At 40.0% G+C, this 25882-nt stretch overlaps 1 protein-coding gene across 1 annotated transcript in view; it reads right to left on the bottom strand.

Moving 5' to 3' along the window:
• The window catches only part of LOC126416987 (protein bark beetle), a 355587-nt gene that overhangs the window by 39787 nt on the left and 289918 nt on the right, over window positions 1-25882 (bottom strand). The window contains exons 26-27 of the mRNA XM_050084872.1: window positions 25649-25802; window positions 9194-9415 (exon numbers count right to left, since the gene is read on the bottom strand). Coding sequence (XP_049940829.1) covers window positions 9194-9415; window positions 25649-25802 — 376 coding nt within the window. The remainder of the gene's footprint in view (window positions 1-9193; window positions 9416-25648; window positions 25803-25882) is intronic.

Genomic DNA, 25882 nt, shown 5'->3' with positions numbered 1-25882 from the left:
AGATGATGCCGCTATTTACTGTCTTGTAAAGTCATCAGATGATCAAAATGACTTGCAAAATGATTTAGATAAGATATCCATCTGATGCGAAAAGTGGCGATTGACCCTGAATAAGGAAAAAGTGTGAAGTTATTCACATGAGTACTAAAAGAAATACACTAAATTTCAATTATGCGATAAGTCACACAAATCTGAACGCTGTAAATTCAACTAAATACTTAGGGATTACAATTACAAATACCCTTAACTGGAACGATCACATAGATAATGTAGTGGGTAGAGCAAACCAAAGACTGCAATTCATTGGCAGAACACTTAGAGGGTACAACAAATCTACTAGATTGCTTACACCACGCCTGTCTGCCCTTTTTCTGGAATATTGCTGAGCGGTGTGGGATCCACATCAGATGAGACTGATGGATGACACTGAAAAAGTACAAAGAAGAGCAGCTCGTTTTGTTTTATCATGAAGTAGGGGAGATAGTGCCACAGACATGATATGTGAATTGGAATGGCCATCATTAAAACAAAGGCTTTTTCATTGCGACGGGATCTTCTCATAAGATTTCAATAACCAGTTTTCTCCTCCGATTACGAAAACATTCTGATGGCACCCACACACATATGGAGAAATGATCATCATGATAAAATAAGAGAAATCAGGGCTCGCACAGAAAAATTTAAGTGCTCAATTTTCCCGGCCGCCATTCGAGAGTGGAATGGTAGAGAGACAGCCTGAAGATGGTTCATTGAACCCTCTGCTAGGCACTTTATTGTGAATAGCAGAGTAATCACGTAGATGTAGGTTTGGATGTAGATGAGGGTGTGGGGACAGTATGTTACCGTAGGTTGATGCCAAGATAATTTTGGGAATGGAGAATGTGTTGTAGTGATAACTTCCATCTATGGAGTTCAGAAAAGCTGGTGGTGGAGGGAAGGATCCAGATGGCTCGGATAGAGAAGTATCCATTGAAATCAAGTGTGTTATGTTCAGCTGCATGTTGTACCACAGGGTGGTCCACTTCGCCCTTGGCCACAGATTGGCAGTGGCCATCCTGGTGGACAGCTGGTTGATAGTCATACCAATATAAAAAGCTGTGCAATGATTGCATCAGAGCTGGTAAATAACATGGCTGCTTTCACAGGTGGCCCAGTCCCTGATGGGGTAGGCTAAACCTGTGACAGGACTGGAATAGGAAGTACTGGGTGAGTGGATTGAGCAGGTTTTGCACCTGGGTCTCCCACAGGGATATGATCCTTGTGGCAAGGGGTTGGGATTGGGAGTGGAAGAGGGATGGACTAAGGTGTTGTGGAGAATGGGTGGAGGACAGAACACCACTTTAGGAAGGGTGCGAAGTAACTCAGGTAGGATGTCCCTCATTTCAGGGCACAATGATAGATTATTAAAGCTCTGGTAACGGATGTGGTTCAGTTGTTCCACTCCAGGGTTGTATTGTGTGGCGAAGGGGACACTCCTTTATGGCTAGTTTTTGGGGGTGGTGGGAGGATTGCAGTTGTGAGGGGAAATGATGTAGGAGATCTGTTTGTGGACTAGGTTTGGGGGATAGTGCCTGTCTGTGAAGGCCTTGGTGAGCATGCTCAGCAAGGGGGTTTTGCCACTGCAGACACATTGTCTTCAGGTATATAGCCTGGCTACAAGGGGACAGCTGAGTGTCTCACCACACCCTCCACCCAACAGCTTCCACCCCCTCTGTCCCATCACCTCCTTCCCATTCTCGCCTCCCACCTTGTTTTTTTGCAGCCCCCTGCCAATGCATCTGCCCGTCTTTCCCCTCTATTTTTTTGTTCGATTTCTCCTCACCTCCATGACCCACAACCTTCTGATGCTGCACCAGTTGGCAGTCAACTTCCTGCACACTCTACCAGACACTATTCATCTCTCTCCCCACCCATAAACTACTATCCCTTCCACTTCGTCACCCGATCCTGATGGCTGCTTGCATCCCATGTGATGTTTCATTCCAGCCCGAGATGCTGGAGTTAGCAGTCATGTATGTGTGTGTGTGTGTGTGTGTGTGTGTGTGTGTGTGTGTGTGTGTGTGTGTGTGTGTCTTTATTGACAAAGGCTGTGGCCAAAAGCTATATGTGAGTGTCTTTTAAGCAACTTGTCATGTCTTCTTTACAGTAAGTAGCAATCCGTCTCTTCCTAGAGTGTTCAAACTTGATTTCAATTATGTTACCTCATCATCAGGCGAGCTTCCAAAATCAAATATTGGTTTTTAAGGCATGCCTAATAGTAGATAAAGACTCAGATCACAATTTCATAATGATGAAGAGCAGGCTGACATTTAAGAGACTAGTCAGGAAGAATGATTGCAAGGAAGTGTGTTACAGAGTACTACGGAGTGAATCAAGAGACACTCTTAGAAGTTCTCCAGGGCTACAGATAATGCGGTAATGAAAAGCTCACTAAGCAGTAGAGTTGAAGAGGAATGCACATCTCTAAAGAGGGTACTATGGAATGAAGCAAGAGACACTCTTGGAAGTTCTCCAGAGCTACAGATAATGCGGTAATGAAAAGCTCACTAGGCAGTATAGTTGAAGAGGAATGTACATCTCTAAAGAGGGCAATCACAGAAGTTGGAAAGAAAAATGTAGGTACAAAGAAGGCATCTGTGAAGAAACCATGGATAACAGCTGAAATACTTCAGCAGATCGACGAAAGAAGAAAGTACAAAAATGTTCAGGGAAGTTCAGGAAAACGGAAATACACGTCACTTAGAAACTGAATAAACAGGAAGTACAAGGAAGCTAAGGCAAAATGGCTGTATGAAAAATGTGAAGAAATCGAAAAAGAAATGGTTGTCGGAAGGACGCACTCAGCATATAGAAAAGTAAAAAACACATTCAGTGAAGTTAAAAGTATGGATGGTAACATTAACAGTTCAATGGGAATCCCACTGTTAAGCATAGAGGACAGAGTGGAAATGTGGCAAGAGTACACTGAAGGCCTCTGCGAGAGGGATGACTTGTCTGATGGCGTGAATAGAAGAAGAAACAGGAGTCGACAGGGACAACATAGGGGAACAAGTATTAGAATCAGAATTCAAAACATCTTTGAAAGACTTAAGATCAAATAAAGTAGAAGGGATAGATAATATTCCATTGGAAATTACTGGAGAAAGGGGCAGCAAAATGGTTACTGACGTTGGTGTGTAGAATGTATGAGATTGGCAATAGACCATCAGACTTTCGTAAAAACATTATCCACACAATTACTGAGACAGCAAGATCCAACAAGTGTGAGAACTATTGCACAATCAGCTTAATAGCTCATGCATCCAAGGTGCTGACAAGAATAATATACAGGAGAACAGGAAAAAATTGAGGATCTGTTGCATGACAATCGGTTTGGCTTTGGGAAAGGTAAAGGCATCAGAGAGGCAGTTCTGATGCTACTGTCAATAACTGAACCAAGACTGAAGAAAAATCGAAATATAGTCATTGGATTTGCCCACCTGGAAAAAGCGTTTGATGATGTCAGATGGTGCAAGAGGTTCAAAATTCTGAGAGAAACAGGGATAAGCTGTAGGGAAAGTTGAGTACTATACAATATGTACAAGAACCAAGGGGGTACAATATGACTGGAAAACAAAGAACAAAGTGCCTGGATGCTAAAGGGTGTAAGGCTTGGATGTAGCCTTTCACCCCTACTGTTGAATCTATACATCGGAGAAGCAATATGGGAAATAAAAGAAAGATTCAAAAGTGGGGTGAAAGGATATCAATGATAGGATTTGCTGATGATATTGCTATCCTCAGTGAAAGTGGAGAGGAATTACAGGATGTGTTGACTGGAATAAACGGACTAATGAGTACAGAATATGGCCTGAGAGTAAACCAAAGAAAGCAATAGTAATCATCGTAAGACTGACGACTCAAAATGGGACTGTATTTGTTAATATGCGTGAAAAAAAAAAAGTTGCTGCTAGTGAAATTCGAACCAGCAGCTTTTGGTTAAAAAACTACTGAGCTACACACTCTGCTATTGACAAACGTGGAATTGTTTTCTACTTAATATAGCTCAGGAGTTTTCCGATAATTAGTCAAATTATCGAGCTTTTCTGAGAATTGCACTATGCTCCTTCAGGAAATTGATGTCGAGGCACTGACCTTCAAATCCTATAAGGATGAACAAAAATTGAAAACGGCCAGTTGTATGGTCCCCTTGTTAAATACTGTATATATGTCAAACTGCAATGGTATCAGAAATTTTCAAAACTTCAACTAAAAAAGTTGGTGATTTGAGTGACCAAAACACATCATAATGAACACCACCTAGTCCACCTGCTGTTCAGTGCCTTCAAAAGATTGCCAACCATGTCTCAAAAGCTGAAAAGTGAAAATAGTGCAGGAAACTGTTCAATTAATTTATTTAGTTTCATTTTTAAATTTTATTTTTAACATCTTTTAGAAGATATTTATACAAAAACTTATATATTGCCACTGATAAATGTTATTTGTGAAAGTTGGCACGACAACTATGAGCACTTTGGTCTCGAACACTAGCATATTAAAAAATGAGTTCTAGCAAATCAAACCTTCTTGTGATAATTTTAATCTGTAATTATTATAAAGTTATAAATTTCTGGTTGTGGATGCTGAAAAGCCTAAGCAAAGAACTAGAAACAGAGATTTTCACAACAGTTGGAAACGGAACAAGAACAGATGAAATGGATCAAGAACAGATAAATGCAATGAACAAAAGAAACTACCACTGAATGAAAAATGATGGAGCTGACAATAAGGAACAGGTGTCCACATGAAAAAGAATGAGACAGCACAAACAAAGTCGAGGTGGGAACTACAGAACTGGAACAAGACCAACCAAACGAGACCAATGCAGGAATGAGTAACAGTGGAAACAGAATACGGAATAAGACAGTGGAAACAGAATACGGAATAAGACTGACCGTACAAGGCGAAGGCAGGAATGAGACCGACCATAAGGGAATTGTGAATGACTGTTCCTTAAAAGGTGTTTGTTGGTCTTTCCATTTGTATTAATGAACCATTTGGACCTGTTCTTTCGCAAACAACTCACCTTTAACACAGACAAACACACACACACACACACACACACACACACACACACACAAAACACCACCAAATCATTAATATGGTGAAGTTGAGCAAACACAGACATTCAAAGAGAGGGTTGTTGGCACTGTGTCACTCCCGCAATAAATATTAAAGCATTTTTTTTTACTGTTGGTTTGATTCTGTTATGGCTGAATTAATATCTTTATGGGACAAAGATTACTGAAAACTGGAATGTGAACTGACAAATATCTATTACATCATTTTCTTTTAAATAGAAAACTATATGCATAAACAAGAAGATATACTTTCAAACCCAGTCCTGGTGAAAGAATAGACTCAGTATTGATTTACTAACATTTACAAGGAAAAGACTTTATAATGTAGTAAAATACTTTTCAAGTCTCAAGTTGCAAGAGAGTCTCAAGTATAAAACCCTTTGCAACTGATTCATTTATTATAAAAGGTGAAGTTACTAAAGTTTCCAGTCTTAGCAGTTGGGATGTTGTTATTTTCACTGAACAGTCTTTACCAGAAATAGCACAACCACTGAGGTTTCAACTTAAATGGAATCTGCAATGTATAATTCAAAAGTTCATATACTTCTTTTCATTTTCTGTATTACTGCCCTTTTTTTACAAGACTTTAACAGGTGCTTGCCACCATAAGTCAGGAAGTTGCTGTTTTACTTCTTATTTTAGTATTATTATAATACATACTAGTCCTATGAGAGTTTTGATATTTGGATCAAAGTTCTGGAACAAGCTGTGGAACAAAGAATGAGCAGAAGAAACAAGAAGAAGGATAAAATTCGGTCTTTTACACCCTATTTATTTTGTTTCTCCATGACTTTATTTTCATTTGTAATGTACAGTACAGTAGAGTCCCATTAATCTGAACTAATAGGAGCTGGACCTTGTTTGGATTACCGATTTGTTTGGGTTAGCTGGAATTACGGTGACGAGTTTTTAGAATGAAGTACACCAAGCAGATAAGTAGGTACACCATGGTAACAAATGGGAACAAGAGTGGGAACAATGGCTCACTCTCACTCCTTGCCCTTGTTCTTGTGCATTGTTGAGACCTTTGTAGTGTCTGAGGTCACTGAACTGCCACTTGGCTCGCAGAGCACTTGGTTATGTTAGTTATCGATCGCTGGCACGCATAACAGTGGTATTGTATTCGTTCAGGTTTAGTGGTGTACGTATTTTCGTCACGAGTAAATGAAAAACATACAAAGTTAACCCTCAAACAAAAACTGAATGCCTTTAAGCAGACAGACAATGGTGAGAATGTATCTAAACTGGCAACGGAACTAGGTGTTCGTGAAACAACCATTTGTGATTGGAAGAAGAACCAAGTGAAGCTTGAATAGTCCTGTGCAACGTCTTCGGGTAAAACACTCGAAATTTGGCAGACTTTGAAAGAGTCCCAGTATGATATAGTGAATGACGCTCTTTTCCTTTGGTTTACATGGGAAAGAGAAAGGGGAACTCCTTTGAGTGGAACACTGGTTCAGGAGAAGGCTGTTTACCTGAACAAGTTAATGAATGGTGATCAGTCTTTTAGTGCGAGTATGGGTTGGTTGGACAGATTCAAAAAACGTCATGGAATCCGTCAGCTAACAATTACTGGAGACAAGCTTTCTTCTGACCGTGATGTAGTGAAGGAATACTTGGGTGAGTTTGAAGAAATGATAAGAGTATTCTCCCCAACAAATTTACAACACTGACGAGACTCACCTTAAGTTTAGGGCATTGCCAACAAAAAGCTTGGCATCAAAAGCAGGAGACCACGCTCGTGGTATTAAAATGCGCAAAGATTGTGTGACTTTATTAGCATGCAGCAATACTGCAGGTAATCACAAACTGCCTTTAATGCAGGTCAGTAAATCTGCTAGGCCCAGCGCTTTTAAACACTCCAACATGAAGTCCCTGCCTGTATATTATCACAACCAGAAAAAAGCAAAGATGGATAGTAAGCTGTTCAAAGAATGGTTTCACAGCCAGTTTGTTCTCTCTGTGCAATGGTTTTCTAAGGTAAATAATTTGTTTCCCCGTGCAATCCTTTTGATTGATAACGTGCTGTCTCACCCCAGCACTGAAGAATTATGTGATGGAGAAATTGTGGCAAAGTTTTTGCTGCCGAATGTTACACCACTTCTACAGCTGATGGACCAGGGTATACTGCAAACATTAAAACTGATTTACAGGAAACAATTTTTAAGAATGCTGATCCAAGATGATAGCATTCCTTTAGTGGACAAAATAAAAAAGACAAATGTGAAGGATGTTGTCTATTGGGCCGCTGAGGCGTGGCAGAAACTTTCAGAAAATACTCAGAAAATCATGGAGAAAACTGTGGATATCTCTTGAATTTCAGGACACCCTAGTGGAAAATGAAGAGGAAAATGCACTGGAAAATCTGAAGGAGACGTAGATGAGTGAATGGCAGCGGATGGGGCATATGTGGAGAATCTTACTGATGCTGATTTAGTTGCTACTGTGACTCAAGACCAGGAAGAAGTGGACTGCTGTGATGGAAGTGACAATGAGTCTGAAGGTGACAAAGGAGAGCTGGTGTCATACACTGATACAACAGAAGCCTTTGACCTCGCGCTACATTGCTTGGAGCAACAGCCCACTGCTACCCTGCTGATTTGATGTTTATGAGACGATGGCACAACTATGCATCATATAGGCAACAAAGGACTGTCTCCATTACACCAAAAAACAATGACTGAGTTTTTGTCATCTAAAATGTATGGATAAAATATCTGCTGTATTTTAGTAAGTTTGACAGCTTTTCTTTCATTGTTATGCATTGTTTAAACCTAATGTTTTCTTGCCAATTTTTCTAATACATGTTTACTGGACTGTGTAAATTAAAACAGTGTGTATATACAGCAGTTTACTGCACAGTTTTCCTTACTTAGACTAACATTTTTCATGTTCGGATTAGCCAAACGTTTGGATTACCGGGGTTCAGATTGGTGGGACTCTGCTATACTTTCATGTACCCCTTCTCCATAAGTATTCACCCATTTCAATCTCACGGTATCAAAATTAGCATTTTTATGAACAGCTCGGTCACAATAAATCTCCAGTCTAAGTAAAATAGTTACATGAAACTTTGCTGAAATCTATTGTTACTGTTGAAGACTGGCCAGACACAAGGAAGAATCAGATATGAAACTATTGTTTCTCTTTATGTCTGTGCTGGAACTTCAAAAACTTGTGCAGACTGCAACCAAAATCACATAGACAACAAAAGTGAGTATCTATACTCCACAAGTGTAGTTTAGCCAAAATATTCTCAGAAAATGCACCAGTGCTTTTTCTCACATGAAACGTATAGGGGAAAGAAAACAGTCAACTTACCACGAGACACCTTTGTTAAAGACAATACACACTGAAACACATAAAATACATTGTACAGGTTAATCACAAGTAACTATTGAAAAATATAAGCAAAATAATCAAACTAATTTGAATTGCAGAATCTGGTTGGCTGTACAATGGGGTTCTCATTCAATCCACCTGTTACAGCTGTGTTATGCAGGAACTAGGATATAAATTACATATGAAGCCTGTCTAGCACTAATAACATACTTAGCACGCAACAAGAGGCACTTCTTATAGGAGCATTTTAAGTAATTTTTACGAAGAGGAGTGGAAATAACAATCATTGCAAAACGTCATTGGAAACAATTATTATCAAAGAAGTGATCACTTGTAATGCACCAAGATACTTTTACAGGGAATCAGTTTGATATCAGTCCTGGGAAATGTTAAGTTGCCACAGTTCAGAAGTTGTTCACCACACCTTTACTTTTATAGGTTAAACAACGTTGTATATTAATCCAGAACAGTAAATCCATTTGTGAAGTTTTCAGAGTTAGTTAGGGATGATGATCTGTATGGCCAAAGGAAACATTTCAAATGTACCTAAAGATCCTGTATTAACATGTTTTCATAATAACATCAACAAACCTTCCAGCAAAACGGTAAAAAAAGGGAAACAGCATATGTGCCCTTGAAAACATACTCACAAATAGTTTCTATGATTCTGCCACTCTCAAAACTCACGTCATATTTACAAAATCCTTAGGTGAGCTCATTTAATGACTTACGTAGCATGTTGAAGACGAGCAGATGAGGCAGGTGCAATCAAAGAAATTCCATCAGAAGCCGATCTCTCTACTGTGACATGTGCCATTGAAGGTGTTCTACCAATGGCAAGTATTGCAGGTGATAATTCTCCATGTAGCAACCCTGCACCAGTCAAATTGACACCTTCTAAATAAGACTCTTCACGTGGTGAATGAGTCCATTCTAAATCAGGATTTGCAAATCTGAAACATACAGCCAGCCATTTAAATGTTTATATTAAAATTATGAACTTTATACAGTTTTGAACAAGTCATACAAGAGAATAGACATTCTTTAAATTCTGAGAATAAAGCTTTAAATAAGTCTAAAAAAAAAGTAAGGAATTAAAAAGATTTTGTTGCCAAAATGAGACAAGAAAAGGACACACAAAATGAAATTTAATATTCTATATCATATTGTGACTTGCAAACGTTTGAACTAAACCAAATGCTAACTACCTATTTACGTTTCTGAAAATAAATGTTAAAGATATAGTGCCTATCAATGTCGTCACCAGTTAAAAATATACAGCAGGGCACACAATGAAGAGCCATGACACATAAAATCATGGGTATTATTGCCTACCTGCTATTTTTAACTATAGTGTAATTTTGTTCTGTATCCTGCAGGTATTTTTTAAATCTTTCTGTAATTACAGTATCTTAAGTACATAATGAGACATAACAAGTAACTTGCATCTAGCATGTAACTGGGAATAAATGATACTAATAAAGGAACCATCACACACTGGACTGATATAAAACAACTATTACACACACAGTACTGTGCTGATGTCATTTAGCACACTCCACCTTCCGTCACATATCACTTCCATGATGGACAAAGGCAAGAAAAGTTAGTTTTTATACCTTTATTTTGTGAACTTAAGTTTGCTGTTATGAACACTAGGGACAATCTTGACAACAATATTAATTAAACCAGTCTAGCACATGAGTATATATAGATTTATGAGCCACCAGGCTCATAACTGCATCACAAATGATGAAGGTGAATCAAAGAGCCTTTGCACATATTCTTTGTACAATGTAATTTTGTTCTGTATTCAGCAGATATTTAATAAATCCTTCTGTAATCACAATATCATGAGTAAATAATGCGACGTAACATGTAACTTGCGTCTAGCATGTAACTTTGGAGTAAATTGGATTTTTATGTTTTTCCCAGTTTTTGCCTTGCTCTTCTTCTGTTTTGCTGTCTTTTCCACCCTCTGCTTATTTATTTATTTTTTTGCCACTCCCTTAATTCCTAACTCTTCAAAATGTCCTCTCTTGCCATGATGAATCCTATCTCATATTACATCCGTTCTTTTTGAAAATATGCTTTTGCATTATCAAAACTAAGGTCCCACATTCTGTTTCTTGGAACCTGCTTGTCCCTTGGAGTTACTCCAAAAGACCTAACATTGGAAGTCCCTGTTTCTGGATGTAATCCTACTCTACACCAGGCTCTTTTACAGTTTCAAATACAGCAATCTCTTGCTCTTACCTGACTAATCTGTGACCTATATGCCTCATCAGCCAATTTCCACTCCATCAGACTTCTCTCCTTCTACGAAATCCTGCTTGTATCTGACCCTCATGTTTTCTTGGATGGTATCATCCAAGAAGCCAACTTCAAACTGCAACAACGTACCAGACTTCACCTCAAAAAGCTATCCCACCTTCTTGTAAACAATCTGAACAGTGGTGTTTCCATTCCTGTCCCTTTGCAGCTCCCTAAACAGCCATACCATCAACCACCATTCCTATCCTACAAGCCGAGCTTGGCCAACCTCCGTAACATCCCACATCCTTCACCACTGCCTCCAAGACCAAGAATAACCCATAATCACAAGAACCAGTCACAACAGTACAGTGTTCTTAACCTCTCATCTAAAGCACTCTCCCTTCCTGAAGTATCTGTGTTATACAAGGGTCTCACTTTCAGCCCTAAACATGCATTTGGTCATGCAGCTTTGGTGAAGGACCTACTTTCTTCACATGTAATATCAATGGATATATCACTCTGCAACACATCCCAAAACCTTTCCAACAGCAAACCTGACATTGAACATTGCCTTGAACAGCTCAAACCACAATCCCAACTTGATCCACCACCACTGCCTCAAAATCAGCCTTCCAAGAATTCCTCACATGCAGCATTGCTTCACAACCCTTCCTCAGGTCCCTATAACATGTTAGTGAAGGTCTATGCCAGCTCTCTGACACCTCTACACACAGCGTCTGCCATCAAGATCCCATCCCTGTGATTCAAACTGACCTGCAGTCCCTCCTTAAAACCTCAGGCTCTTCAGAAGGACTAACACTTCAATCCATAGAACTTCTCACCCCACCCAAATCACGCACCCCCGCCTTTTACCTTATTCCTAAGATCCACAAACCCAATCATCCTGGCCGTCCTATAGTTGCTGGCTTCAAAGCACCCATCAAACATGATAGTGCAAAGCCTCACCTCCTATATCAAAGATACCACAATTCCTTGATCATCAGAAACACATACCCATCCCACTCCCACCACACACCTTGCTTGTCATCATTGATGCCATTTCCCTCTATACCAACATCCCCCACGTACATGGTCTGTCTCCTGCTGAACATTTCCTCAGTCAGCACCCACCTGATTCCAAACCTATGACATCCTTCCTACTCAGCTTAATCAACTTTATACTTACCAACAACTACTTCATCTTTGGCGGGCAGATCAGGGGCACTGCCATGGGAACCAGCATGTATCCTTCCTATCCAAACCTTATCATGGGTCGGTTGGAGAGGGCTTTCCTGGGATCCGTGAGCCTTTGGCCCGTGGTTTGGTTTAGTTACATTGATGACCTCTTTACCATATGGACTCATGGTGAGACTGACCTGTTAAAATTCCTGGAATCTCTGAATACCTTTTCCCAACTAAATTTCACATGATCCTATTCTGAATCCCATGTCCCTTTCCTTGATGTTGATCTCGTCCTCACCGAATGTCAGCTACACACTTCTGTCCACATTAAACCTACCAACAAATAACAGTACTTACATTTTGACAGTTGCCATTCTTTCCATGTTAAACATTCCCTTCTGTACAGCCTTGGCACTCAAGGCAAACGTATTTGTTCTGATGCAGACTTTACAGCAATACACCACCATTCTCACCTCAGCCTTCACTGCACGTAATTACCCCACCAGCTCAAAGCAGATTTCCCAGGCCATAACATTCAATCTTTTACTGCTGATCCCTCCAAAACAACAACTTCGGGGGACACCATTGGTGACTCAGTATTATTCTGGTCTGGAATGTATTAATCAGCTACTTCAACATGGCCATGACTTCCTAAAATCATGCCCTGAAATGAGATCCATTCTGTCTGAAATTTTGCTCACCACACTTAGAATAGCTTTTCATTGTCATCCCAACCTCTGCAATATTCTTGTCAGACCCTACGCTCCTTCTGCACCCATCTCCCTACCCTATGGCTCCTATCCATGTGACCATCCCCGCTGCAAGACTAGCCCTACGCACCCTCCTACCACCACCTACAGCAGCCCTGTAACTAGCAAGACATATGCTATCAAAGGGAGAGCCACCTGTGAAACAACACATGGCATATATCAGCTGTTATGTAAACACTGTTCAGCCTTCTACAATGGCATGACTACCACCAAATTATCAATTAGAATGAATGGGCATAGGCAACACAAAACATCCTGTTGCAGAGCATGCTCTCCAACATGACAATCATGACCTTGGTGCCTGTTTCACCACACACACCACCCGGATTCTTCCCCCAGATACCAGTTCCTCAGAACTCCGTATATGGGATCTAGCACTACAACACGCCCTTGGTTCTCACCACCCATCTGGCCTTAATTTATGTTAATTTCTTCTGCCTCAGCATTTACTCACAGTAAATACTCTTTCCTTCACTCTGTTTTAGTTTTCTGCATCTTTCATTGTCTTATCCATCTACTTTTACCACCCCCCTTCCACCTGTTACGTACAATGCATTTGGCTTTTCACTCTTATTAACTCATGCATGATGTTTAAGCAGTTATCTCTGTTATGCAATTTCCCTGTCTTCCACCTGTAAGCTCTCAGGTTTTCTAATCTTGTCCAATGCAGTCCCCAACAACAGTCTTTCCTTCTCATAAGGTTGCAGTAAGTCTCCCCTGACCCTCAGTTCTGGTGACTTTCCCAATATATAACCCTTTTCCTATACCTCTCCAGTCCTTTTCCTTCACCCCTCTTCCCTCCACTTCAACCCTTCTGCCTGAAGGAGCCACTGGCTCTGAAAGCTTGCCTAATTACAACCTTCTTTTATGTATGTGTTCTGCCGTCACTTGGTGAGTAGATTTTTTATTTATCCAATTAAAGTGATTTATAGTACATAAGACAGAATGCTATTTCTCTGTGGTAATGGTCTGCTTTCATGCAATGAAACTATACATCATATTTTTTAGCACACATGTTGTGTTTGGAAGATCAATGAGTGTTTTGTTGTCCATGGATGGATCAAAAACTTGAACTTTGAAGGAATCATCGAGAGTGCTTGGATTTTGTGTCACATATGAATAATGGTGACAATGTTATGCTTTATACCTGTACAACCAAATAAATGTCACAAAATCTCTATTTTGAGAAGATATGATGAGTTGAAATAATTTTTTTTTACAGGTCATGACATCAACTCGAAGGTAGGTTTCATGTCTCTCTGGTGTATTGCTTGTCAAACTGTTTCAACACATCTCTACATTTCTTACCATACGAAAGCGCTGGCAGGTCGATAGAAACACAAACAGACACATACATACACACAAAATTCAAGCTTTCGCAACAAACTGTTGCCTCATCAGGAAAGAGGGAAGGAGAAGGAAAGACGAAAGGAAGTGGGTTTTAAGGGAGAGGGTAAGGAGTGATTCCAATCCCGGGAGCGGAAAGACTTACCTTAGGGGAAAAAAAGGACGGGTATACACTCGCACACACACACACACACACATATCCATCCACACATATGCAAACACAAGCAGACATCCGCTTCCAGGATTGGAATGACTCCTTACCCTCTCCCTTAAAACCCACTTCCTTTCGTCTTTCCCTCTCCTTCCCTCTTTCCTGATGAGGCAACAGTTTGTTGCGAAAGCTTGAATTTTGTGTGTATGTATGTGTCTGTTTGTGTTTCTATCGACCTGCCAGCGCTTTCGTATGGTAAGTCACATCATCTTTGTTTTTAAATATATTTTTCCCCCGTGGAATGTTTCCCTCTATTATATTGATATCATCTCTACATTTCTATTGATGAAAAGTGATTGACCATTGCCAAGCAGCTACAAATTCCTCATGTGCATTTACTGATGTATATCACAAATGCTGAAGTTGTAGGAGAAGCATTTTCTAATGTGAAAGGTGTGAGCATTCTGAAGATGTGTAATTGGATGTTTTCTAGTCGGAATTTGGTGCCAATAGTTTTCTGATGAAAGGATGGATATGGCTTCAGTAATTTCTGTTGGACTATCCACAATTTGTAACAGTCATGACTAAAGGTGATGCTAAGTCGCATGCTCCACATGACGTGCTGTGCTGTTGGGTACTTCAGATTCCAATAAATGTCAACAATCAGTGACACTTGGACTGACAACATACCACAATATACAATAAGTTTTATTTATGGTAAGTTAGAATCATGCCCACAAATGTAACAGGTGACCAGTACAAATCGAAATCAATTTTGGAGGCTCACCTAGATGCATAGCACATTTGACAATCCAAATATCAGAATCAATATAAACTATTGCAAAGTTACTCAAATCAACAGGTATATCTGGGAAGTTCCAGCAATGGTAGAAGTCAAGTCATTCTTCCAGCAACTGCTGAGCCCATATTCTGCAAAGCCAACACCAAATATTGCCTGAAGTGTGGAAGTCTCCTTCTCTAGATTGTATATTGGTCTGATACCGAACAGACAGTAAAATGCTTAATGTAAGTTCACCAAAGAGTTGCACCCAGAAGAGAGTACTAGTAAATTTACCTGATGTAAAGAATGCCCTGTTGCAAATGTTCACTTCACCACAAAACCATTAGGGTCCAGTATACAGTGTTGATGAGCTGTCCATGCGGAATCAGTGCGCAGCAGAAATGCGAACAATCTGTTAGCGCCTTGTGCAAGACAACAGGGTGTGAACCACTATGCGCAGCCATAGCCTGTCAAATCTTTGGCATGTGATCCTGAATCCTCTGTACCAACAAGGGTAACTCCGTTTTGTCTGGCAACAGCACAGAGGTCAGAAACTCTACTGGGATCCTTAACAAGTCTCCGTATACCATCTCAACCACTGAGGTGCCAATATCAATCTTGTAAACTGTTCGTAACCCCCAACAGTACCACAGGCAGCACTTCAGTCCAACATTCTTGGTGGCACATGAGGGCTGCTTTCGTGGTGCAATGCCACTTTTCCACCATACCACTGTTGGCTGTGTGGTTAGCTGATAGTGTGGTGGTGCTGGAATCTGCATAGTTTAGCCAGCTCACTGAGCAGGGTAGATTCAAACTGCTTGCCTTGGTCTGTCATAATGGCCAGGGGACAGCTGAAGTGTTCCAGCCAGTGTCTGACAAATTCCTCTGCAACCGTCTCAGGTGAAATGTTTGGCAGTGGTACGGACTCTGCCCATCTTGTGCACCTATATGTCAATATGAGTATCTGTACGCATCAGAAGGCAGTAGGGGACCCATCATATCAAGGTGGATATGTCCAAATTTCACTGGTAGACCTGAGAAATGCCCAACCTCAGCATGGACGTGATATCTCACTTCACAGTGGAAGCAGGTGTAGGCTCAGTTGTGAGCCCAGTTGTGAGCGTCTTTCTTAACTGTCGGCCACACAAAATGTTCCATTATCATTTTGACAGTGGTGTTCGCCTCTGGATGTGCCAGACTGTACCTGCTGTTGGAACTTTATCTTATGAAACTGTGGTGTGATAAAGGCACGTGCTGAGAGATGTTGCACCACAACTTTACACCGCAACCTGGTACTTCAATCTGCTGGAATCGCAGACTTGAAAACTGATCCACCAGTAAGTCTTGCAGCTGATGATCTGCCATTTGTGCCTTAGTGAGATCTTCATACTTCTGAATGGAAACCACACTACACCCACTATGTTTTCAGCGCCTCGAATATGCCGAATATACGTCATGAACGGTCTAACAAACTCTGATGTACCTGAACTGTTGAGGTGAACACTTATCCCTTGGGTTCTGAAATGCAGGTACAATTGGATTGTGATTCATGTAAATTGTCACTAGATGGGCTCTGACATGAGGCCAGAAGTGCTTCACACTCTCATAAATTGTCCACAATTCCCTATCATAGGTGCTCCAGTTCATTTGCAATGGCAGTAGCTTCTTTGAAAAAAGCTTAAAGGCAGGACACAATTGTTGACTGTCTGGTGTAGTGTGGCTCCAATTGCAGTCTGACTGGCAGTGATGGTGCAGATGATACTGGATGGGCAAGTGACACTCCTTGATCGAGACTGCTCTGCAAAGTACGGAAGGCCTTATTCATCTCTGAAGTCCACTTCAGTACATGCTTCCCTTTAATGAAGTGGCCAGCAAATGGGTCTGTAAGAGGTGTCTGAATAGCCACTGTTGCTGGTAAATTGTGGCGAAAAAAATTCACCCTGTCTAACATCCATTGCAGTTGTCAACAATACCTTGATGTGGCAGGTCGTGCAACATAGCCAACTTTTCCGGCAATGGGGAGATTCCATCTTGTGAAACTCTATAACGGAGAAAGGTCACTTCACTTTCATCCATCATGCATTTGTCTTCATTCAGTACCACACTGTAGTCTTGCAACCTTTGCTGTACCTAAGCCAAATGCCTGACATGTGATTGTGCATCAGCAGAGTATAACAAAATTTCTTTGAGGTCATCAAATGCAAAATGGAAATCCCTGCAGCACTTCATTGATGAACCTTCACCATGCCTGAGCCATATTTTGAAGTCTGAAAGGCATGTGCAAGACCTCAAAAAGGATGAAAGGCATGATCACTGCTGTCTTGGGAACATCCATAGGTGCTACAGGAACCTGGTTATAGGCCTTCTGGCAATCCAGAACAGTAAAAACTGTTGCACCAGCCAAAGCATATGTGAATTCTTGCATATGTGGAAAAGGATATTGTCTGGAATGGTCCTGCTATTTAATCCCTAGTAAACACTGCAAGGACACCATGTGCCATCAGTTTTCCTTAGCAAATGTAGTGGGGATGCACAGTGATTGTCTGAAATCCATATGATACTGGAAAGCAACACCTCTTCAAAAACTGCTTTAATTTTCAGCATGTCATCTGGCACAATTCTACAAATGTGCTGTGCAAGCAGCAGCCCTGGGATCTCATGTATATAGTATACCATCTTGTGCTTTACACTGTGCAGTGGTGTTGATAATGGTAGAACAGGCTGTTGATGTATATTGCAAACACAACATTCCTACCATTTGACTTTGCTGCTGCTGGGTCCACTAAGAGCCATGCCTTAGACAAATCCACAGACAGCCTAAAATGTACAAGGAAATCTGCTCCTAAGATAGATGGGAAAATGTCTGCCACTATCAACACCCACTTGAAAGGACTAGCACAACCCAGGTCAGTTGCCAGCTCCTTACGATCCAGTATCCTGATACAAGAATTATTAATGGCTAACAGCTCCAGCGGCTCTGGAGCTGCTATGTCTGTTTTGTATGAGGTCGTCAGAGTGCTGACTTCCAAACCAGTGTCCACCAGAAGTACTAATGCAGATCTTCTGTTGGCAATGTGCAACCAGTTCGATATCCCCATACATTTCTGTTGAACCACCAATTGATTTGCGATGGCAGTTGGTTATACCATCTCCACGGGTATATTAATATTGCATTGTAGCGTGGGAACTATGGCCAGTTAACGTTTCATACACTGTTGGTGCTGCTTGGAGATGGCATGGTCTGTGGTGCCTATTGTGGACCACTTTTGCCGTTTGGGTAATCGCAATAATGCACTTCATAGTCTGCAACCCAAAGCAGCTCACACCAATAGTGCTCGACATGGCGTCTTGAGTCTGGCATTGCAGTCCAGAGCTGGCTGATTACTAGAACGTCATGCCTGTAGCCATCTGTCTGAACCCATCCAAAGCTTCAATGCTTGCAATCAATCGGCAATCTTTTGCAGTGTGGTTTGTAAATCTTGATGAGATCTGGTCTTATACTCGGCATTTGCCAAAATGACAATGTAACACAACATTGTTCTTCTGGCATCTCGGATGGCTCACTACTACATGTGGCATTAATGTGCACTGGCATTACAGCCGCTACAACTGCTGAGTCTACTGTGCTGTGTGAGCAATCAGCTACCCACAACAATTTATCCAGGGGTTATCACTCATGCGCTATCAGAGTTAACTGCACCTGTGGAGATAGCTGGTGTAGCCAAATGTGGAGTAACAATTCTTCGGAGACCATACTAACTTTCACCATAGCCTGTAAATGTCTCCAGAATTACAGTGGGGTTCTATCACCTCTTTGTCCATGATACAGCGCCTGCTTAAGAGTTTGTTCAGATGACTTAGTGCAAGTTATCAGTGCCATCTTGAGTGCATGGTAGATAGATTGGTGTAGAAGTTTTGGCATAATATCTATAACCAACATGGTTGTTCTCTCGTGTAAATTACTGACTGCCAACAAAAATTGCTCCTGGTGCTCTATGATCCTCTTCTTGGAGAAAAAACTTTCTAAAATCGCAAACCAAACGCCTAGTTGTGCTGACAAAATGGCAAAGCCCTTAACTGTAACCATGGCACAGATGATGCTAATGAGATGGCTGACGGGCAGCAAGCAATGTATGGATGCAATCACAGCATAGAAGCTATCTCTGGAGCTGGTAAGCTGTCTGTACCTGTGCTGTCATCATTCCTCTGTAACTGCTGGATCTCCCAGCCACCCGTAAATAACAATTTCACCATATCTTCCCTGACTATGAAAATATAGTACAAAACTCGACCATGCTTTATGTTCATGGACTATTTTTGTCTTAGGGTCACCTATTATGTGGGCAAATAACAATACCCACATATAAGATACCTCAGCTTTATTGTCAACACAAAGCACCTGATTGTGTAATCAAAGAACAATTACAGTTCATCACTGGCACGTTCCAAAGAGTATCTATTGCATTTCACTTGTGGAGATAGCTATTGCCACAATATAATAGTATGGGAATAGGGATTAAATATACTTAGCATTGTATTCATTATGTTGAATTGTAGTATGTAGAATACAGGGTATACATAAAGTCCAGGAACACTTTCAATTATTTATTGTGCAAGAACTAAACATTGTACAGATGTCATACATGTTGCATTTTGAAGAGAAACTCTGAAAGTTTGTTTTTACAAACATTCAATATGCAAACCATGAGTGACCTGGCAGATGTCAATATGGTAATCAAATTCTTGTCATACCCGTCCCAGCATGGCATCGTTAACTGTGGCAGTCACTTCCTGTATTCTCTCCCAGAGCTCAGCTACATCACGCAGTAAAGGCGGTACATACAGCAGATCCTAAATGTGTCCCCACAGAAAAAAGTCACACTAAGTGAGATCTGGTGATCAGGGAGATCATTTCATGATACAGCTGTCCCCTTCTGTAGCATGGCCAATCCATTGATGTGGCAGCTTCGTGTTCAGGTACCCACAAACCTCACGATGAAAATGAGGTGGAGCCACATCCTGCTGAAAGATGAATAGAAAGTTTGATTGCATTTGAGGTATCAGCCATTGCTGCAAAATGTCCAAGTAGGAATATCCAGTGAGAGTGCTCTCGGCGAAGGAGAATGCTCTGACAAGGCACAAAAAACATTTACCTTTGAGGAATATGTTGTGCAGAGGTAAATGGCCTTCCTCGTTGGTGGCTTCTTACCGAACTTGGTTCTAAACATTCACTGAACAGCTGTAGCACACTTGTTTTTGTCAAACTCCAACACACAGGAAGCTCGCTCTGCACCTAAACCTGCCATGTTTGCGACTAGCACTGCTGTGGCAGTATACATGGAAAAAAAACTTTCAGTTTCTCTTCAAAATTACATATGTATGATATCTGTACAATGTTTGGTTCTTGTGCAATAAGTACTTGAAAGTGTTTCCGGACTTTGTACACACCCTGTATATCAATCAATAAAAGCATTTTCACAAACATGATAAAGTCAACAAGTTGAAGAGAAATATATTTTTGAAATAGTAAATATTTTCTGTAATTCGCATAATATTCTTCAAGTCAATAAATATCTCGTACTATCCACTTTCTAAAGTAGTCTATATTCTTACTTAGTGCTCAAGCTATTCCATAGCTAATTTCATCAAAATCAGCACCGCGGTTTAGTTGTGAAAAGGAAACAGTTGAACACATTTTTGCATTTATAAAACTTTAAATTATAATATATTTTAGAATGATCCCATTTTGATGAAATCAGACCTGTTTGTTGCACCAAGCTACGCTCACTTTACCTGTGAAAACCCCATGGAAAGTCATCAAGTAATTTTGGAGAGTGTCGTATTCAAACAGATACACAATGGTTTTACAGTTTTATTATTAGTATAATTTGGCTACCTGACTGCTATTATTTTTTATTTGGTTCTTTCTTTTAATAACATAGTCCTCACATTCCTTAACTGATTGCCCCACTTCTCTTTTGACTACTGCCCATATACATTTAATTTTAATATTTGAATTATTAACACACTCCACACTGCTATGTATGCGCCTCGAGTGTGCAGGTGCACTGTCAATTTTTCAAGCAACTTTAATTAATAAGATTACAACAACTAATGGCCTTGAAGGTGCATTTCTAGCATCACATGAAACACCATACTTTATAGATTAGGTAAAATGTAAGCTCATACATACGCTTGCATCGGTGGAGGTGTACCAGAATTTCCCAAAATCATGAGAAACCTTCACCCGCAAAAAACTTTTACATTTCCTAACATGATTTCTGGTATCCATAACAAAAAGAATTTGGTTCAAGAGGTTTTTTATTTAATATTTTATGACATAAAATGTTTACATATATTTTATACATAATTCACTTTCAAGTGGTAATTCTGAAAGCACTGAGGTACACAGTCCTATGTTGCAGTCTTTGCACCACCATCTGCTTTCTTTTCTTATCCACTTGCCAGTCTCTTTCTTCCCTTTATCAGAGCAAACTTTGCAGTAACACATAGTATTTACTTTGCTGGTAGTAGAAGGTACTTTTTCTGGAAAGTAACAACCAAAATTTCTGTCCAGGCTAGTGCTTGGGGCTGGTTGTAAAGATCGAAAGGGTCCTCCCATTTCTACCAATTTCAAACTAACTTTTTTTATAAAGTCCACAAGAGAGATTTTCTGTTTACTGACATCTTTGCACAAAATAAAACTGTTCACGACAGACATTACAAAAACATGAAAGAAAAGTTTTTTCCACCACTTCATTGTTTTTGGTGCGAATGGGTACTAACTGTATAGCTCGTGCATATTGTTCATATTGTAGCCAATTACAACATCTGGTTTCATTACTGTTGTAATACCACCTTTTAAACGCACTGGGATGTCTTTGGTGGTAGCCTGATGTTTTGTGGATAGACAGTATACATCACACTTATTTTTCCATTTCAGCACTAGAATGGTCCCATTCCTCAAAAATATCATTTCATTTTGCTTCAGCTTCTTTGTTTTGAAGCTTGTTGGAAAGCCTTTTCTGTTTTTCATTATGTAATGCTGGAATATGGTTGACAGTTGTCCCTGCTGATCATCTGTAAACACTGCAGTTCAGGACATAGCCTGTTGCAGCATCACAAAGTGCATAAAGCTTCATGCCATATTTATTGGGTTTATTTTTCCTGTAAACCCTAAAGCCAACACGTCCACAAAATGGATAAATAGCTTCATCTATAGTCAAATTTTCGTATGGCATGAAACTGGATCTACATTTGTCGGCAAAAAAGTTGTACACAGGCCTATATTATGAAGAAGATCATGGTTTTTCTCTTCCTTTTTTATGTACATTGAGTTGTCATTGGCATGCAGCATAAACATAATACTGGAAAACCTATCATGGTCCAGCAATCTATTTGCAAAGCCTATTTATAAAAATGGATCAGTTGACCATTAGTCACTAAGCTTCGGTAACTTAATGACACACATATGCAGAACTGTTTCAAAAAATCAATATATTTCATGTAGTTTTACCGGATCCCATTTGTGCCACATAGAGTTCTTTTTTATTTCATTTCGCTGTTCCAGTGCGCCAATTTTTGTATCTGCATATCAGTTTGTCTCAGTTTTTATGTTTTGGAAAACACTGTCACTAAAAAAAGGTCAAGAAACAGTCATAAACATTAGTTCCTGTTCACAAACAAGTGGCTCCATACACTGACTGAAATATGGAAGCTGAGGCTGTGTGCCATGCTCCTGCCAGTCATCAGCATTGTGTTGAGTAAGACCTACCGTCACATTTGTTGGTCGTTGCAGCTCCTAATCTAATTGAACTCCATAATTCAAATTAGATAAAAAAAGATAGTGTGTTTTCTTTACAAATTCTCCACATACATTAGCAACAAAATTGAGGGAAAAAAAAACTATTACCCGATTCATCACTTGAAACACTTTCTCGCTTGTAATTACTGCTGTCGTCACTGACATCAATATCAGAGTCATTTTCACTGAATAAAATGTCAGAACTTCACTTTCCCAGAGGCCTCTAGCTGTCATTTTCACTCAAAATGCCCATACACAGTCGCAGATTTATGGTTGAGTGCCAAGCGAAAATGTCATCATAGAACCAATCACTATACTGACAGACATTCTACTCATACAACTGATACACAGAACTCATCGACTGCTGCCGCATCTAGTGGACATAGCTGCCAGCTATGTAGCATGGTGAAAAACACCTTTTAGGGACTGTGAAAGTGCCACCTGCATGGGATACGAGCGCTGTCCACACAGCCGAAAAATGCATGCCTGTATGGCCTACGGGCATAGTGTTGAATGTATTAATTTCGGACATTATACAAAAGCTTTTTTTTTATTTATAATCACTTTCCTTAAGATAGCACAGTATTTCTTGTAAAATGAACTCTAGGCTACTTTTCTGTCTGGTCTAGCCATTTCATGTATCTTCTTTTGTGCACACGATATTTTGAGTCATTTTGTAATCCATGATTTTTTCAGTGCCTTATTAGTACCAGTCTTCATTTTCTTGGGAACCAGCTGTTAAAGATTTATTGAAAACCATCTATAATTACATTAAATTTGGAACTGACACATGCTGCATTATGTACTTCCCTCAGTCAGCTTCCTGTAACGTTGCTGTAGAACTTTAAGTTGCCTGTTTAGTAGTGACTTTCCCCCCGTTTTCCATGACATCGCTTCACTGCAATCAATAATACCGCTTCTTTGCAATCACATAAGTTAATAAATACGGCCAGTCGTCTATCACAGCTGGAGAGGCATTCGCAGCTGGATAAGCATTTATATCAATGATGAAGTGTTTATCTATAAGTGTGATGTCTATTAGAGTGCTGCTTACCTGCGTAAATCTGGTGGGAAAACAAACAATAGAACCCGGGTTGCAAGTATTTAGTATCATTCCTAAACCACTTCTTTTGTAAGGCTCTTTCAGGGAATTAATATTAAACCCTCCAGAGACCACAATTTATTTTCTTTTGTTACCTAGGTGGCAAAATAATGTCTCAAACTGCTCTAAAAATATTTTAAAATTTCCCAGTGGAGATCTACATACTATAATAACCATAAATGACTTTTCTGTGAGTAACAATTTGCAAGCACAGGCTTCCAATTATTGACCTCAGCAGAAACTATTGGCTCTAGTAGATTTGAATGTGATATTATTCTTAACACACATGACAAATCATCTTTTCTCCATATTTTCCCTACAGAAATAGGATGCTAATTTATAGGTATCAATTCAAGTAGTTATAATGGTACTCGAACAGACATTTCTCATTCACTTCCCTTTGACATTATAGATCATGTGATGAGACAAGAAATTTACTAACTTTGGTTTGTTTCTCCCCCTCTCCCTCCAGTGTTTTGATGCATAATAAGCTTAACAAGATTGTTTAATGTAAGCCACTTCATGTACCTGGATTTCTTTCAAAGCAGTCTACTTGAGTGAGGTATTCAGCTTAAAAAAGCTTACCTTTCACATCTCGAAATCAAAAGAATTCTACCATTGGTGATGCCCCTCCCCCCTCCGTTGTGTTAAGATATAAGCTCTGTCTCATCTATCTCAACATCCCAATAGCGTCAGCTATCACAGCACTGATATGAGCCACACCTGAAGTCAAGACCAATCCAGTTTCTTCCCAGTTAGTTTCCCTTAAATGGAATTGTAACATGGATGCTACACACTGTGCATGAGAAGGGAACACAAACTTTTGAAATGTGGTGTTCCCGAAAAATGCTGAAGATTGAAATGGGGGAAAATTCAGCTTGACTACAGTATGCAGGCACATAAGGGGATAGGATGCAGCACTTGTGCAAAAATGGAGATGTTTTAATGAGATACACTAATGCGAAAAGAGCTGCATCAAACCAGTCTTTGGGCTGCACACATGTGGAGTACTACACCTAAAAACCAAAATGTGGGAAATTACAGTGTACACATTGTTTTTATTTGATTTCAGAAGAAAGTTTGGCATATGTCATGCACAGTAGGTCTCTTGAAAAAGTATATGAATGTTTCACCTAAACAAAATGCAACCTTTACCCTTAATATTACATTTATGGATATTAAAATAACAATGTAGGGAAAGATAGACTGCTGCTTACAATAAAGATGAAATGTTGAGTTGCAAGCAGGCACAATTAAATGGCACTTACACAAAGAGCTTTCAGCCACAGCCTTCATCAGAAAAAGGGAAACACACACCATTCATATACACAAGTAAGCATGCCTCACGCACTCATGACCGCCTACTCTGGCAGCTCGAGCCACAATGCCGGAGCTGGCGTCATGTGTGCATGAAGTGTGCTTGCATATGTGTATGAGTGGTGTGTGTTTCTCTTTTTCTGATTAAGGCTGTCGCCGAAAGCTTTGTGTAAGTGTCTTTTAATTGTGCCTGTCTGCAATTTAATGTGTCATCTTCACAGTAAGTAGCAATTTTTCCTACATTTTTGGTATTCCTACGTGGAGTTTCCATTGTTAGATATTATAATACTTTGACATAATAAAACAGCAAAACCATTTGTGCTGCTATTATATTTGAATTTATACACTGCTAGTGTCCTATTAACAGGACTGTTTTAAATGGCAAGTTTATAGTCTTAGAGAAGGAAATTACCCACAAAACATCCACATACAGTGATGTACTTTTGCATGTATCTAGTTATATGCCAATATCCTACCTGATGCCACCCCAGTATGTCAGGCCCGCCTGCAAATTACGCTGACCACAGTGTAGAAACGCAAAGTCACCATCCCAGCTACAGCGATGTTCTGCAGCTCCTGGGGCTCTGCCATCCAAATGAATTCGACAGTCCTCATAGTGAAGTTCATCACCTAACAAACACAAAGGGAAAACATAAAATTTCATTTAAACATTTCTATTGTTTTAATTCACTCTACAGCCTTATGTTGTG

Source organism: Schistocerca serialis, chromosome 8 (assembly GCF_023864345.2).
Source record: "Schistocerca serialis cubense isolate TAMUIC-IGC-003099 chromosome 8, iqSchSeri2.2, whole genome shotgun sequence".
Classification (NCBI taxonomy): domain Eukaryota; kingdom Metazoa; phylum Arthropoda; class Insecta; order Orthoptera; family Acrididae; genus Schistocerca; species Schistocerca serialis.
This window is presented reverse-complemented; position numbering and strand designations above follow the sequence as displayed.